This window comes from Siphateles boraxobius, unplaced genomic scaffold (genome assembly GCF_051911475.1).
Source record: "Siphateles boraxobius isolate OS27281-9 unplaced genomic scaffold, OSU_SipBor_1 8, whole genome shotgun sequence".
NCBI lineage: Eukaryota > Metazoa > Chordata > Actinopteri > Cypriniformes > Leuciscidae > Siphateles > Siphateles boraxobius.
The window spans coordinates 23613188-23627621 of NW_027509208.1; the positions used below are offsets into that span (position 1 = coordinate 23613188).

A 14434-nucleotide genomic window follows, 5' to 3' on the forward strand; every position below is an offset into this window, starting at 1 on the left:
TCGTCTGTGTCTTCACTACACTTTCCAGAATCCCCTGTCATCATCACCTGCACCTGCGCCTCATCACCCTCATCATCATCACAGTCACCTGTTCCCATCTCACTCCTCTTTGATTGCTGGTTATTGTTTGTGCACTAGCACACTGTTATGTTGATCTTGGATCTTCACTATTTTGAATTGAAACCTTTGCTATTTTGTATCTTCGCAAAATATCTACCGTCGTCTTCTTCATCCACCCATCGGACGTGACAATTTCACACTTAAGTATTGTAACAATTATCCACTGAAAACGTGAAACAAGAACAGACGTGGCAAGTATATTCTTTTTAAGTGTATTATTTCTGTATTAAGCACTCTTTTTAAAAGTATGCCTAAGTGTCCTTTTTTCACACGGGCATTTCCGCCTCACAGCAAAACACAAGTCACATAATTGTGAGATAAAGTTAAAATTTATTTGGATACAGATTAAAGTTACTTATTAAAATAAATAATACAGTATAGTATATAATTAGGAGAAAGCACAAGTCGAGAAATTAAGTTGCAGTTACAAGCAATAACGAAACAATTATGAGAAAGTCGTAGTTACAAGAGATAAAGGCACTAAAAGTCAAAATTATTAAATACATTTCACCCCAAAATAATACAAAAAATCTTTACATTTACAATTTAAATAATACATAATTTATTTATACTGCATTGCAGTAATGAGAAGTCTGCGCAATTATTATGAACGTCGTTCCCCAATGCAAATAAATCTTATTGTCATAATTAAACTGGTACTGGAAATATGATTCATTTTCATTAAGTGAAATATCATTTCTTATATTGATTCTGGGGTGAAATATGATCTGAACCTGTTTTTGAGATGTTTTGTGAGCATAAACTGATGTACTCCTGTAACTTCTCAGGTGGGCTGGCATTTGAAGAGTCTGGTGGAAAAGCTCAGGGAAGATCCTCAGAATGTGACACTGATGGTGAAGAAAAGACCGTCAGGCACCTGTGGCTTCACACCCGCACCACTGAAGAACATGCGCTGGAGACCCCCTGTCGTCCAGGTACTGCCCTCGCTCTCCTATAGATAACTGTCTCAGTCTGTTTAGATTTGGGCTGGATTCCAATCTGCATACTGTTGACATCAGGATTGTTGAAAAGTAGTCTTTTTGCATGGTTCTGGACAAATATTGTCCACTTTGAGTAATCCGATATGTCAGCTTTAGCCCAGTGACATCAGTTTGATGCTGGATGGCCTGTTTTGAATGCTTTAGTCAAATGCAAATGACACACTTTATTAAAGCTAGAGTGTGCAGGTTCAGAGAGGCTAGCAATAGCAAGCTAGCTTTGAAAGCATACGATACTGATTACTGTTTTACTATATTTTTTATCAAATAAATACAAGTGAGCATAAGAGACAAACTTATTTTAAAAATGTTACCTGACCCCAAATTTTTGAACACTAGTGTAGACCGTAACAGTATTCAAATAGTAATAGCTTGTGAGGTATTTTACAGTGTGTTTGTTTCTCTGTGTTTCACATTTGCTCAAACTCCATGAACTTTCATTGTTTCAACATGAGTGGATGGATTTGTATGGGTGTTGCAGGACTAAAACAATGAAACGCTTCTTCCCCTCCAATACACATTAACTTGGCTCTGAAAATGCATGTAGATTTCACAGATCTTTCATAGCTGACTTGTGTTGATTATCAGTTAAGATTGCTGGACCAGCAGCAGGGTTTCACATCAGGATGTGTGTTTCCACTTGATTAAACTCCCGGTCCAAATGTCACGCAGCCATTGATTTTAGAAATACTGTAGCTAATATTAGTCCATATGGACTCTCCCAAACCCCTTTGCCATTCTTTTTAAAGGTCAGAACGTAGACTACAGCTCAAGAAAAGCGATTTCCATTTGATAAAAAAACATTAATGTAAAAATCCATGAGAAATAGTTTATGTATTAGTGTTTTTTTGTGTAAAATGGAGATTTCGATTATCCCACGATTCTGATGAAAAAAACATGCAAACTAGAGGTTCTGACAGATGGTTCATTGCTTTAGTCAATTAAAAAAATATATAAATTTGAATTAAATTATTTAAAAAAAAAAAGTCAATGTCTCATTCATAAAGACTTTGTTTCGTTATTGGATGAATCAGTGTTTGTGAATAAATCTTTAAAATGAATGATTCAATGACAAACAATTTTTTTTAAACAGACACTTGTCGCCACATCCTGGCGTAACAATAAGCGTAACAAAGAGTCAAAAATACTTTCAAAGCACGATTTACTGTTTATACCCAAACTATAAACTTTTATCCCCTGTTATTTAAATCTTTGTAACACATAATGATAATGTGTGGTTGAAAAGTCTGTTTGTAAAGCTGCTTTATACTGTACATTTAAATGGCAGCTGCTCTCTCCAGATCAGCGGCAACTCGAACGCAGATTCGAATGTTGCAGTGTGATGATCGCTTTTTTTAAAGGTTAATCAAAGTCCCTAAAGCCTTTGGTTTAACCAGTTTAACATTCCAAGGGTTAGCGGAACGTGAGCAGGACGGGTTTTGTCGCTGCCCATATCAATGAATTCACATTGGAAGTGTGACGGCCAACAGTCTCATTCATTAATATGGGCAGCGACAAATTACGAGTTCACTGACGCTTGCGATGTGAAACAGACATAATAGACAAAGCGGAATCGTTGTCATTTAGGAAAAAGATTGCGTGGGTGTTTGAATTGAGATCGTGATATTTTTAGCGATTAATCGTGCAACTCCTGAAATCAGGGATTTTTTTTTTGCCTGAAAAAATTACCTGGGTCATTAAGTAACAACTTAGCAACTACCTACAAACTCATAGTACCATCCATAATGTCCTATACCATTGTGTTGATGAGTTTTTTGCACAAATGTTACCGGTTCTACTCGATCTTCTCCGAACTGACATCTTCGGCATGGGAGGCGGGTGCGATAACAATGACGCTAAAGACTGCAGTCACTAGCGTGCCTCTTGAGATCAGGGGAGTGAGGTTTACTCACACAGCTCTTACTAGCTTGCCTCCATTACACCATACTCCCATCAGGGTCACGGCACCAAACGTAACCCCTCCGGTTATACTCACACCGCTCCGAGCGGGATTCGAAGAGGCGTTTCTGTCATGGGAGGTAGGCGCATTAACAAGGATGCTAAAAACCTAGCTTCAATTGCTAGCGCACCTCTTGGGGCCAGAGGAGTGAAGTTTACTTGCACAGCTCTTACTATTTTGCCTCCATACCAAAGCAACACTCACATTTCAGAAAGTGTACAAATCTAGTTTACAAAATGTAACTTTCAATTCATGAAAGGCCTGCTTGCCAACAAATATTCTTTTCAATATCTGTTTATGCAATTCATATAATCCATACAGGAACTTAAGTATAAAGACTGTTACCGGTTGTTATTTTTTTTACAGAAGTAGAACAGTACTTTGTTCTAGATGAATGATGTGGACTTAAGTTGATTCTTGCCCTGGCAAAGTCTATGATTAAAGGCTTAAAGAAAGTCTACATTCAAAAAAAAATGTAATCTCTTAATAAACAAAGCAGGGCCTTGAGATGGAAAAAAAACATCACTACAAAGTATCTTATAGGAGTGATTTGGTGTTGAGATCAAAGGTCGATGGATTGAAATGGAGTGAAATTGATCCAACCGTTAATCTCATTTAAAAAGATTATGTAAGATGTAATTTAGCAAGGGTTTCCTCACAGTTATCAAATGCATATATATTTTAAACATGGCAGATTGAGGGCCTAATAACTTTGTTTGTTTTAGAGCCCATCGCATGTGCCTGCCGCCCAGTCATCCAGAAATCCTGTGCAAATCCCCATCAAGCGGCCGGAGAAACCTGCAATTTTAGATCTCTATATTCCTCCTCCTCCTTCCATGCCATACAGCCCAAGGTCAGTATCTGTTTCTCTGATAACATATCGCCATCATATTAATTATCAATTACTCTGTGGCTCTGTTTCAAAACAGTGAACTCCCTCATTGTACTTCCTATATAGGCAGCTGCCTTCCAAGGCATAATAAGCTCTTCAAATGATGCTTTAAACCCAAATTATACTCCAGTTTTGGTGCGAATTCTTCGTATATTATGCTGAAAACATTCCCAGCTAAATTAATGAACAAACATTCTTCCAGTGACGTTAATTGAACTTCCCTTCAAAGTTATCTGGTCTTTAATAATGTTCTCAAACGTTAGCACAAAACATTATTTATACATTGTCCCTGATGTCCATTCTTGATTTGTCATTTTGATAGTAGTTTTAAAAAATCTTGCTGATTTTTTTCTAGAAAAGGTACATCACCATCTTACTCCAACCAAACAGTCTTGAATGTCTCAGAAGACATAATTAAAACTTCACAATTCTTACACCCAAACTTCCTAAGAGGACTTGAATGCACCATAAGCACATGGTCACAAACACATGCTCTAATAAGCACAAAAATGCATAGTGACACCAATATTGGGTAGAACAGTAATTTTTATTTGTAGGCCTAATTATGAACTTTTAACCTATAGGCCTTTATTACTTCATCCACCATCTTAGAGAATTTTTTTTCTGCCTTACACCTTAATGCTGTCTTAAAATGCTTCTTTATCTCTGTTTGTCTGTAGAGATGCAGAGAAGAGTGAATGTGCAGGTGTGAAGATGAGACCAAAAGGTTCAGAGTCGCCCAACTCCTCTCTGGATTTAGCTGGTAGACGGCGTTCAAATGTCAGCGACTACACCAGCAAACCTAGCGTAAATCCAGCTGAGGTCGTCATCCCACAAGCAAGACTGAGACAGCGGACTCCATCTAGAGGTCAGAATCTGTTCAACAAACATCAGCAAACATATTGTCGCTTATACATAACTTAATTGTTAAAGGGTTAGTTCACCCAAAAAGCCAGACTAGGTGTATATGACTTATTCTTTCAAAGTTTAGGGTCAGAGGTCACTCTCCCGCCAGAACTAAACTCGCGTACGGCCGTTACCGGAAGCCAGTGATTATAGTTTTTAAAGTTTTAACTATGGATATTTTTCTTACAAAGACACATCACTTCGCTTCAGAAGGCCTTTATTAACCCCCTGGAGTCGTATGGATTTCTTTTATGATGGATGGATGCCTTTTTTTTGGCTTCAAGATCTATGGTACCATATACTCTCTTTATCAAGCTTGGAAGAGCAAGAATATTTTTTAATATAACTCCGATTGTGTTTGGCTGAAAGAAGAAAGTCATATACACCTAGGATGGCTTGAGATTGAGAAAATTGCGGAATAATATTAATTTTTGGGTGAAATAACCCGTTATGTTTTTTTTTTTCATATCCAAACTTACATTTGTCTAGAAGCATGTAGTCTGAACAGCAAAAAAACCCAATGCAAACCAAATTAATAATTCAGATGACACGTCTGAGTTCATTGTCCAGTTCATCTAATGAGCTGGTTCTGCTAATAAATGGCTCAAAAGACTCACAGTCTGACAGTTTGGTCCAGTTCAAGGACTTTTATGAGCCAGTTCTGTTAATAAATGGTTTAAAAGACTAACAAAATTTATCAGAATCAATTCTGACAAATCATTCACTGAATGAACTTACTGAATCAACATGACTTACTTACCGAACTGCGAGATATCATTACTTTAATTTCGTCTGAATGACCCAAGTTTTTAGTAAAGATTTAATGAATAAATAAATGTCTTATCCATCATGCCTGAAGCCAATACTGAATTAGACTGATTCTGTCTTTGTGCACATGCTTTAGGAAAGCCACGTCCCATGTCCATGCCGGTAGACACTTGCCTGGGCGCGTCGGACTCTCCCTCCAGGCCCTGGGCTCTTGGAAGGAAAGGTAAGCACAACACCTGCCTATGTGTAAACTACTACTGAAGCGTGTTAATCTCCAGATGTCAACGTAAACATTTCACAAGCACAATTACATGGGCAGGAGCAGACAAAGGTCAGATAACACTGTAATATTTGCATTTTTGTCTCTGTAATTAGCTCAAGGGGTAATATCTCTATACCCATAGTTCATTTGGGTCAAACATCAGTAAACATGTGGAATGTTTTTGCAGATTAGAAATACATGTAGAGTTGTGTTCCTGTTGTACTGAAGATTGTGGACTAAAGTCATAGTGATCATGCAGCATCATGAATTTTCTTTTACATTGTTGCTTAGTCGGTAGCAAAAAAAACCCGTCTATCATAAAGAGTGTATGAAACACAGCTCACACAGAAGTTACTGTTGGTCAATGCAGTGATTTTGCTTACAAACTTGTTGTTAAATTCATATTATGTGTGAATTTGTATTTTGTGATTTTGACAGCAAAATCCCTCTGAACAATAGTAAATGTGACTTAACCGTAAATCTGAAATCAATGGTACCATAGTTTGCACAAAAGGAATAAGTTCTGATTCATTTATGGACGTAACTAATGAACTTCTGCTTTGGGCACTTTTATGTCCCTGGTAACTTACAAGTATACTTGCAGTATGAAACTACTAAAGTAGTAGTTTACTAAGAGTACACTTCAAAGTACATAAAGTATTTAACTAGTAAACTATAGTACAGTAAGTATAGTGGTATACCTATAAGTTCACTTGTAGTATAGTTGCTGTACAAACACAAAATGTAGTTGTAAACCAGTTGTGTACTCAAAGTTTACTACTCTTACACTTAAAAGTATACTTTTATACATTAAAAGTGTACCTGGAAGATAGTGAGCATTAGCCAGGAGATAAAAAGTGACGCAACAGTAACGTAACATAGTGCAAAAGTAATGTCACTTAGTTACTTTTTTAGGGAATAATGCAATATTGTACCCTGCTGAAGGTTTTCCACGGAAGTAGCCTACCAGCTTTTTTGTGTGTTCTAGTTTGCAGGGACTACAGTAGGAACTAATTTAGCTCTAGGAACTCTTTTTGGAGGAACTAATTTAGCTCCTACTTCAGAGTAGACTGTTAGTCAGATCGTAAGCTAATGAGCACGGAGAATGCGAGCACTGTGTGCTCAGGCTATGGTTGACATTCTCAACGCCGTCAAAATAAAAGTCACAACAAGCGTGTCTTGCGTCACTTCAGAGTTCCTACTGGCGGTGCGAATGCAGCCAGGAAAATGTTCCTAGGGGAACCATTAGTTCTCGGGAAACCACCCTGGTGGCTAGTTCCTATAACTAAGTTCCTAGAACTACTCGGTGCGAAAGCCCCTTATGATAAAATCTCTCATTAAGAACCTGTTTACACCTGGTATTAAGATGCGTTTGGCTGATTTCTTCGAGGAGAGGGTCTATGTAAATGCGAGTAAATGCACGTTTTTTTTTTCCAAATCTTTCGATCTAATAGACAAAATAAGCTAGCACAATTTACATATGAACGAGCACGGAGACGACAGAAAAAGCTTTGGTTTCTGCTCTGACAGCCACAGGACAGAGTATTAGAAATCAGGAATGATGAGAGAAGATTGGGCTTGGCATGTTTTTCATCTTCAAACCAAACTTGGGTCTTAAGATTAAATCCCGTCTGGCTTGCGCACTTCCCACAATGTTTACGCGTTAGCTCAGTAGGCGGAGAGTAAGCATTCTGTTTGAACGTATTCGACAACATGAGCGTTTGCACTACGAAAGCAACGCGTTTTTGACTACCTCTGGAAGTGGTCGAAAGCGGACAAGCTCAAAGCGTTTTAGACACCGTTTACACTTGTATTTAGCGCCGTCCACTTGTGATCCGATTGACCAAAACGCATCTTAATACCAAGTCTAAATAGGGCCTAAAAGGGTTTCCATCCTTAAATGGTGTGTCATGTCTGTCCTCAGGTGAGGAGGTTTCACACAGGTATCTGAGTAACGAACAGATCCCCACCATCTCAGAAGAGTCGCCCTGTTACCCACTGCCCTACCGGCCCACAGGCGAACGCCAGCTCGTCCGAGGGGTCGACCACATCCGCGGCAGCCAGTGTTTCATCAATGCAAACCTACACGACAGCGCCACCATACCCTACCAGGAAGCCATGGCACGCAAGCCTGCGCCGAAATCTCCCAAGAGACCCCCGTCTGAACCCTCTCTGCTCAGCAGCTGGATCGCACGACTCAAGCTGCTCACGCACTGAAGGCTGCTGGGTGTCTGCCATCCGTGTGCAGTATTATCTCTTAAAATCTGGAATGTTCCATAGGATCTGAGACCAGGATCTGTTGAAATTCAGCTCGGCCAGTATTAAAGACCTCCTCGGTGGAACGCCTGTTACTTTTCATCAAGACACTACTGAAAACTCTATTTCTCTGATAAATCAGGTCTTTAAAAGGATTTTCACTTGGAACTGTGTTATAAGTTATTAAATTTGTGCATATATTGTATATTATAGATACTGGTCCGACTTATTTTCCACTTGCTAAATAGCCTTCTATTTTAAACATATGCCTTATTTAAGTTAAAGCCATTTCATCTCTGAAATATAGAGAAGATATGAGCAAGAAAAACTAAACAAAAAAAGTTGTTTGTTTTTTTTAATAAGTGTCCCTTATTTAATAAACATTGCACATTGATATGTTTATAAGGCACTTAAAGTCCTATTCATGTTTGGGAAATTTTCAGATTTTAAAATTGACTTCTTTTCTATTCACAAGAGTGAATTTGAATTGATTTCGCCACGACTCACAGGAAGTTGGAATGGTCTTGAATTCGAATGACAGGAAGTTGAATTTACTGAAATGCAAGGTAATGATTTCAATGATTCCAAGACATTTTGACTAATGACTGATAAGTAGAATATATACGTTATTCTCAACTGATTAGACATTTCTCAAAACGAAGTTTAACACTTCACACTCTCAACAGTCAACAGACTCTAGCAGTCAAAAGTTTTTCATTGTGTCATACAGCACCACTATATTGAGGTCAGTAAGATTTTTTTTTTGAAGGAAATTAATACCTTTATTCAGCAAGTATGCAATAAATCGGTCAAAAGTGACAGTAAACACTTTAACATTGTTACATTACTTCTATTTAAAATAAATCAAAGATTTCTAAAAGAAAATATGTATCTCTGTTTCCTCAAAAATACTAATCAACAATTTTATTGTTATTAACTGTGATAATATGTTACCAAATCAGCATATCTGAAGGATCATGTGGCTGAAGACTTGAGTAATTAGCCCCGCCTCCAGCTCAGAGATCCATTCGTTGACATCACATGTTGATCTGAATGGTTATGTATTTTGTGACTGGAGTTTCTGTCTTTGGTTCACTGCAGTTTTAAAGAGTAAATACTCAGCAATGGTGTTGACTTATGAATTTGTACATGGTTTGTCTTAAAGCATATTAAAAACAACACATAAACAACATTAAAAGCTTAATTTTCACCACAGGGGGACTTTAAAAAATCAGACCGACCACAAACCTTTGAATGGTACTGTGTGTTATATACATTTTGTTGTTGTTGAATATATTTATTAAATACTAGACCAATAGCAGTTTATTCTGTTCATTCCATTTAATTTGACTTCCTGTATCCCGTTTGCTACCTCAATTCAAATTCAGGAATTGGCATTCTAAACTCAACTCTGAATGGCAGAGAACACTGGTGAGAAGATGTATCTATTTCATAGTCTGAAGTGTTTGCAACATAACATGAGCACAATATAAAGTCTGAAATCATTTTTACTTTACTAACTTACATTCAGTGTTCAAATATCTGCCTGTCTTAGACAATATAAATGGTCTTCTGTTTAAATCATTTCAACTGTAACAGATGCAAATAAACTATTATAAACAAGCACACTCTTGAGTCCTAAAACCAGGCTACTGAAACACTGGAGCAAGTCAGTTTTGAACAAGAAAGGATAGTACTTGATACTTGTTTATGTTGTTAAACACTATTAATAAAGAATGCTATAAAGGGGAAAATCCTCTCATACCATGGATTCTTGTCTGGGGCAAATGCGTCAGCTTAGCTAATATTTTCTTTATGGTTTTCCTCCAGGCGGCGCTCAGTAAGACAATCGACTGCTGAGTTTTTTTGTGTGTATCAAAACCAAAATGTTCTGCCTACAGTAAAATAGAAATAAAAATATGTCTCTAAATGGCTTTAAATCTATTAATTCCAACTATTTCTACATAATTAATCTATAAAATTGTTTATTTGTTTAATAAGGTAGCTAATCTTATCACAAATTAATCGTTATTATTTGAGAACCTTTTCAATATGCAGTTACTATGGCTTGGTGACAACCTCTCTATGAAAGAGAGCATGAATCATTTTATTACTTGAATTTGGAGCAAGACAAGCCTTAACCACTGTTTTTGGGATTAGATCACAAAGAGATGGTATGGTATTCCCATTTAGTTCAATTCACATTTATTTGTATAAGCTACTTTTCACAATACATTCGCAATACAAAGCAGCTTTATAGAAAATGCCGGCTTCTAATCTACATTACATTGTAGAGTGATCTGTTATCAGATGTGACTGTGTCAATTTGTCAAAAATGTACAGTTCTAAGATAATGAAAATCGTGCAGTTAGCTAGCCTCATGTATTAATTTAAGCAGAAACATGATCTAAATAAAACAGTAAGTTGTGATCGTAATGATTACAACATATAGAACGTTTGGTAGTTATGCATGTTGATTCAGAGTTGGCGTCATCTGAAGTTCTCGCAGGAGTTGGAGTTTCTCAAGTCATCACAGGTGTTGGGTCAACTGAAGTCTTCATAAGATGCTAGATCCAGACTGGAGCTGATGTAATCCTGAGGTAGAAATAGAAAGCAAATGGAAAATAATTAGCATAGCTGCTTTTCATAGCATTTTTAGCAATACATAGTCTTTTGATCTAATATAACAGGAGTATAAGGTTATGAGATGCAGGATGTGAATGCTTGGCTGAAGAGATGTGTCTTTAAGATTTAAACTGAGAAAATGAGTCGGAGTGCTGAACATTATCAGGAAGGCTATTCCAGAGTTTAGGACCCAAACTTGAAAACTTTCTCTCTCGTTTAGTGGACTTAGATAAACTTGGATATCTTAGTTAATATCAGAAACCCTGAGTTTTGTGACCTTAAAGAGCATGATGGATTGTAGGGTGATAGAAGATCAGTTAAATACACAGGAGCTAAAACGTGTAGGGCCTTATAGGTCAGTAGCAATACTTTATAATTGATACAGAACTTCATAGGTAACCAGTGTAGAGATGATAAAATTGGTGTTATATGATCATATTTTCACCTAGTAAGAACTCTAGCAGCTGCATTCTGGATTAACTGTAGCTTGTTTATTGAGGACGCAGGACAACCAGCTAGTAATGCATTACAATAATCTAGTCTAGAGGTCATGAATGCATGAACTAGCTTTTCTGCTTCAGAAACAGAGAAAATGTTCCGGAGCTTAGCGGCGTTTCTGAGGAAAAAGCTGTTTTTGTAACATGAAATATGATTATCAAATGACAAGTTGCTGTCTAAAATAACACCCAGATCTTTAACTGAAGAGGTTGAAGTAACAGTACATCCTTCTAAATGCAAATTATATTCTAAGAGATTATGTGTACATGTTTTTGCTCCAATAAGTAAAACCTCAATCTGCATCTAAAATTACATAATTCCCTACTACTGTATTTAGTAGGCAAAAAACAGTGTGACAAAAGAAGTATGTCCGAAATTACAGTAGTCATAAAAGAGGTATAACTTAATTAGGTATTAGGTAAAAATTACCCGGATGCCCTGCTTCTTCCGGCGCGATTCTGAAGTGTGCATGCAATGGACACTTTAATATCAACTTTAATATTTTCTAAGCCACAGGAGAGTATTTGTGAATGGCAGTGAAGTGACGCAACCAATGCATACATGTAGGTCACATGACAGTGACAACATGGCGAATTCGAATACGGAGACGAGTGGAAAACAGCTTTCATCACTCTTTCAGGTATCTTGTCATGCCGTACAGACAAGCCAACTGAATTCCAAGGCTTTATAAATGAGGTGTTACGGGAGTTACTCCATTCAGTTCTTCATCGTGTACATCGACGATATCATCATTTTCTTTCTGAACCTTGCCGACCATCGCCAACATATTACGCAGGTCCTGCAAAAACTGAGAGCTCAACATCTGTATTTAAAGCTGGGAAAATGTGAGTTCTACAAGACCATCATTCACTTCATGGTCTACGTCATCAGCGAACAGGGAATTCAAATGGACCAGGGGAAGGTACAGGCACTCAAGGACTGGCCAAAACCATCCACTATCAAGGAGTTACATAAAATCCTGGGATAATTTCTATAGATGTCTCGTCGCCAACTTCATTAAGATCACCGAACCTCAACTTCCATGTTAAAGAACCGGCCCAAGTCTCCATCCTGGGATCCATCAGCCATGAAAGTGTTTCAACATTTGAAGGAGGCCTTTTGCACCGCCCCTACCTTAGCTCATCCTAACCCAGGACTCCCGTTTGTCGTAGAAGTGGATGCATCCATCACAGGGGTAGGCGCGGTTCTTTCACAGCGGCAGGGGAATCCTATCAAACTCCATTCATGTGCCTTCTACTCTAAGAAACTGTCCCTGGCGGAGCAAAATTATGACATCTGTAATCGAAAGCTGTTAGCTATAAAACTGGCTCTGGAAGAGTGGAGACACTGGTTGGAGGGAGCCAAACACCCCTTTAAAGTAATAACGAATCATTGAAATTTGGAATACTGACGTGATGCTTTCTGTCTCAATCCCCCTCAGGCTTGTTGGGCTGTCTTTTTCACACATTTCCATTTCACCATAACCTACAGACCCTAGAAAAAGACCTTTAGAAAAGAATCTAAAGGCCGATAGACTGTCAAGATTACATTCACCCAATTGTAATATTCAACCACCAGAATCTATTCTCCCTCCAGCCATCATCACCAGTCCTATCCAGTGGTCACTGGACGTCCAGATCTCCGTTGCGACTCGCTCTGAACCCGCTCCGCCCAGGAGGTCCTGAGGGACGAAGGCACGTGCCGTCCACCACATGATTGTCCCTCATGGACTCAGTTCACTCATCTCCAGGCTCTGGACACCCAGGCACCCAGCAGACCCTCTCGCTCCTACTCAATCACTACTGATGGCCAGGTATGAACCAGGTCTTGCTCGGTTTGTGCGGGACTGACCCACATGTGCTATCTCGAAGATCCCCCCACCCCCCATCACCTACCCGAATGTAAATTGGTACCACTTCCCATCCCACATAGACCCTGGTCACACATCAGTATAGACATCATCACTGATCTGCCTTCATCCAATTCTTTCACATGCATCCTCATTGCTGTAGACCAATTCTCTAAGGCCAATTCTCATCCCTTTGAAGGGGCTTTGATCTGCTATGGAGACTGCTGGATTATTAGGATAATTACGAACTGCCTGAAGATGTAGTCTCTGACCACAGCCCAGAGTTTATCTCATCTGTATGGAAAGCCTTCTTCCAACTGCTGGGGGTCTCTGTCAGCCTTATTTAGGACACCATCCTCAAATAAATGGCTAAACCGAGCAAAAGGGACAACAATCAGCACAGCTGGAACCGCTATCTCCCTTGGGCCGAGTTTGCTCAAAACTCCTTGCGACAATCCACCAAAGGATTAACACCCTTCCAATGCATACTTGGTTAGCAACCGCCCCTGTTTCCCTGGTCAGGTAAGCCATCAGACGTTCCAGCTGTGAACCATTGGTTCGAGGAGAGCAAGAGGGTTTGGGACTCAGCACATATCCACCTGGAGAGGGGAGCACAGAGGTATAAGAGCCAGGTTGATGCCAGAAGAGCTGCGACATCCGGATCAGAAGGTCTAGCTCTCCACCAGGGACATCCACCTCCGCCCACCCTGTCGCAACCTGAGTCAATGAGGTCACATACAGGTTGAACCTTCCATCACATGCATGATCGCTGGTCTTTCATGCTGAGAACTCTCCTCATATTTTGTATAATGATGCATTTTAGTTAATGGCCAAACGGATCTTTATAAAAGTTCACACTGTTGTTGCAGATTAAAATTTAACAGAGATAACATTAAATAAATATGTTTTATTAAGTTAAATGTTGATTGTTACTTCCTCAAACCCTTTTATCTAAACTTAACAGTCGGTCGAAAACATCCCCCATGTTTGTAGTTTTACATTTTTATTCGTGTTTGTAGTTCTAAACCAAATCGTCGGATTTACCGTAATTACTAGACTTCAACTTGTAAAAAGTGTTCTTAATACTGTGCGTTATTACCTGGATGATCCATGACTGTTTTTATGACAAGTTTGTCCAGAAAAACCTCCATTGTCCTGCCGCACATTCTTTGGTTTTCCAACTTCTTCTGCATATTTGAACCCTTTCCAACAGTCACTAGCCGCGTTTCCACTGTCGGGCCAGGGCTAACAGCGAGCCGAGCCGAGCCGAGCCAGTGGCCTCAGGCCTTAAGCACCGGGC

The 14434-nt window shown here is 38.8% G+C and overlaps 1 protein-coding gene and 1 long non-coding RNA gene across 2 annotated transcripts in view; one reads left to right on the forward strand and one right to left on the reverse strand.

Moving 5' to 3' along the window:
* cnksr3 (cnksr family member 3) overlaps positions 1-9916 on the forward strand; it is a 40962-nt gene extending 31046 nt beyond the window's left edge. The window contains exons 9-13 of the mRNA XM_077220447.1: positions 909-1055; positions 3804-3931; positions 4651-4838; positions 5781-5867; positions 7831-9916. Of these exons, the coding sequence (XP_077076562.1) occupies positions 909-1055; positions 3804-3931; positions 4651-4838; positions 5781-5867; positions 7831-8123 (843 nt within the window). The 3' untranslated portion in view covers positions 8124-9916. The remainder of the gene's footprint in view (positions 1-908; positions 1056-3803; positions 3932-4650; positions 4839-5780; positions 5868-7830) is intronic.
* The window catches only part of LOC143729281 (uncharacterized), a 108305-nt gene that overhangs the window by 60581 nt on the left and 33290 nt on the right, over positions 1-14434 (reverse strand). The gene's annotated exons all lie outside the window — the stretch shown is intronic.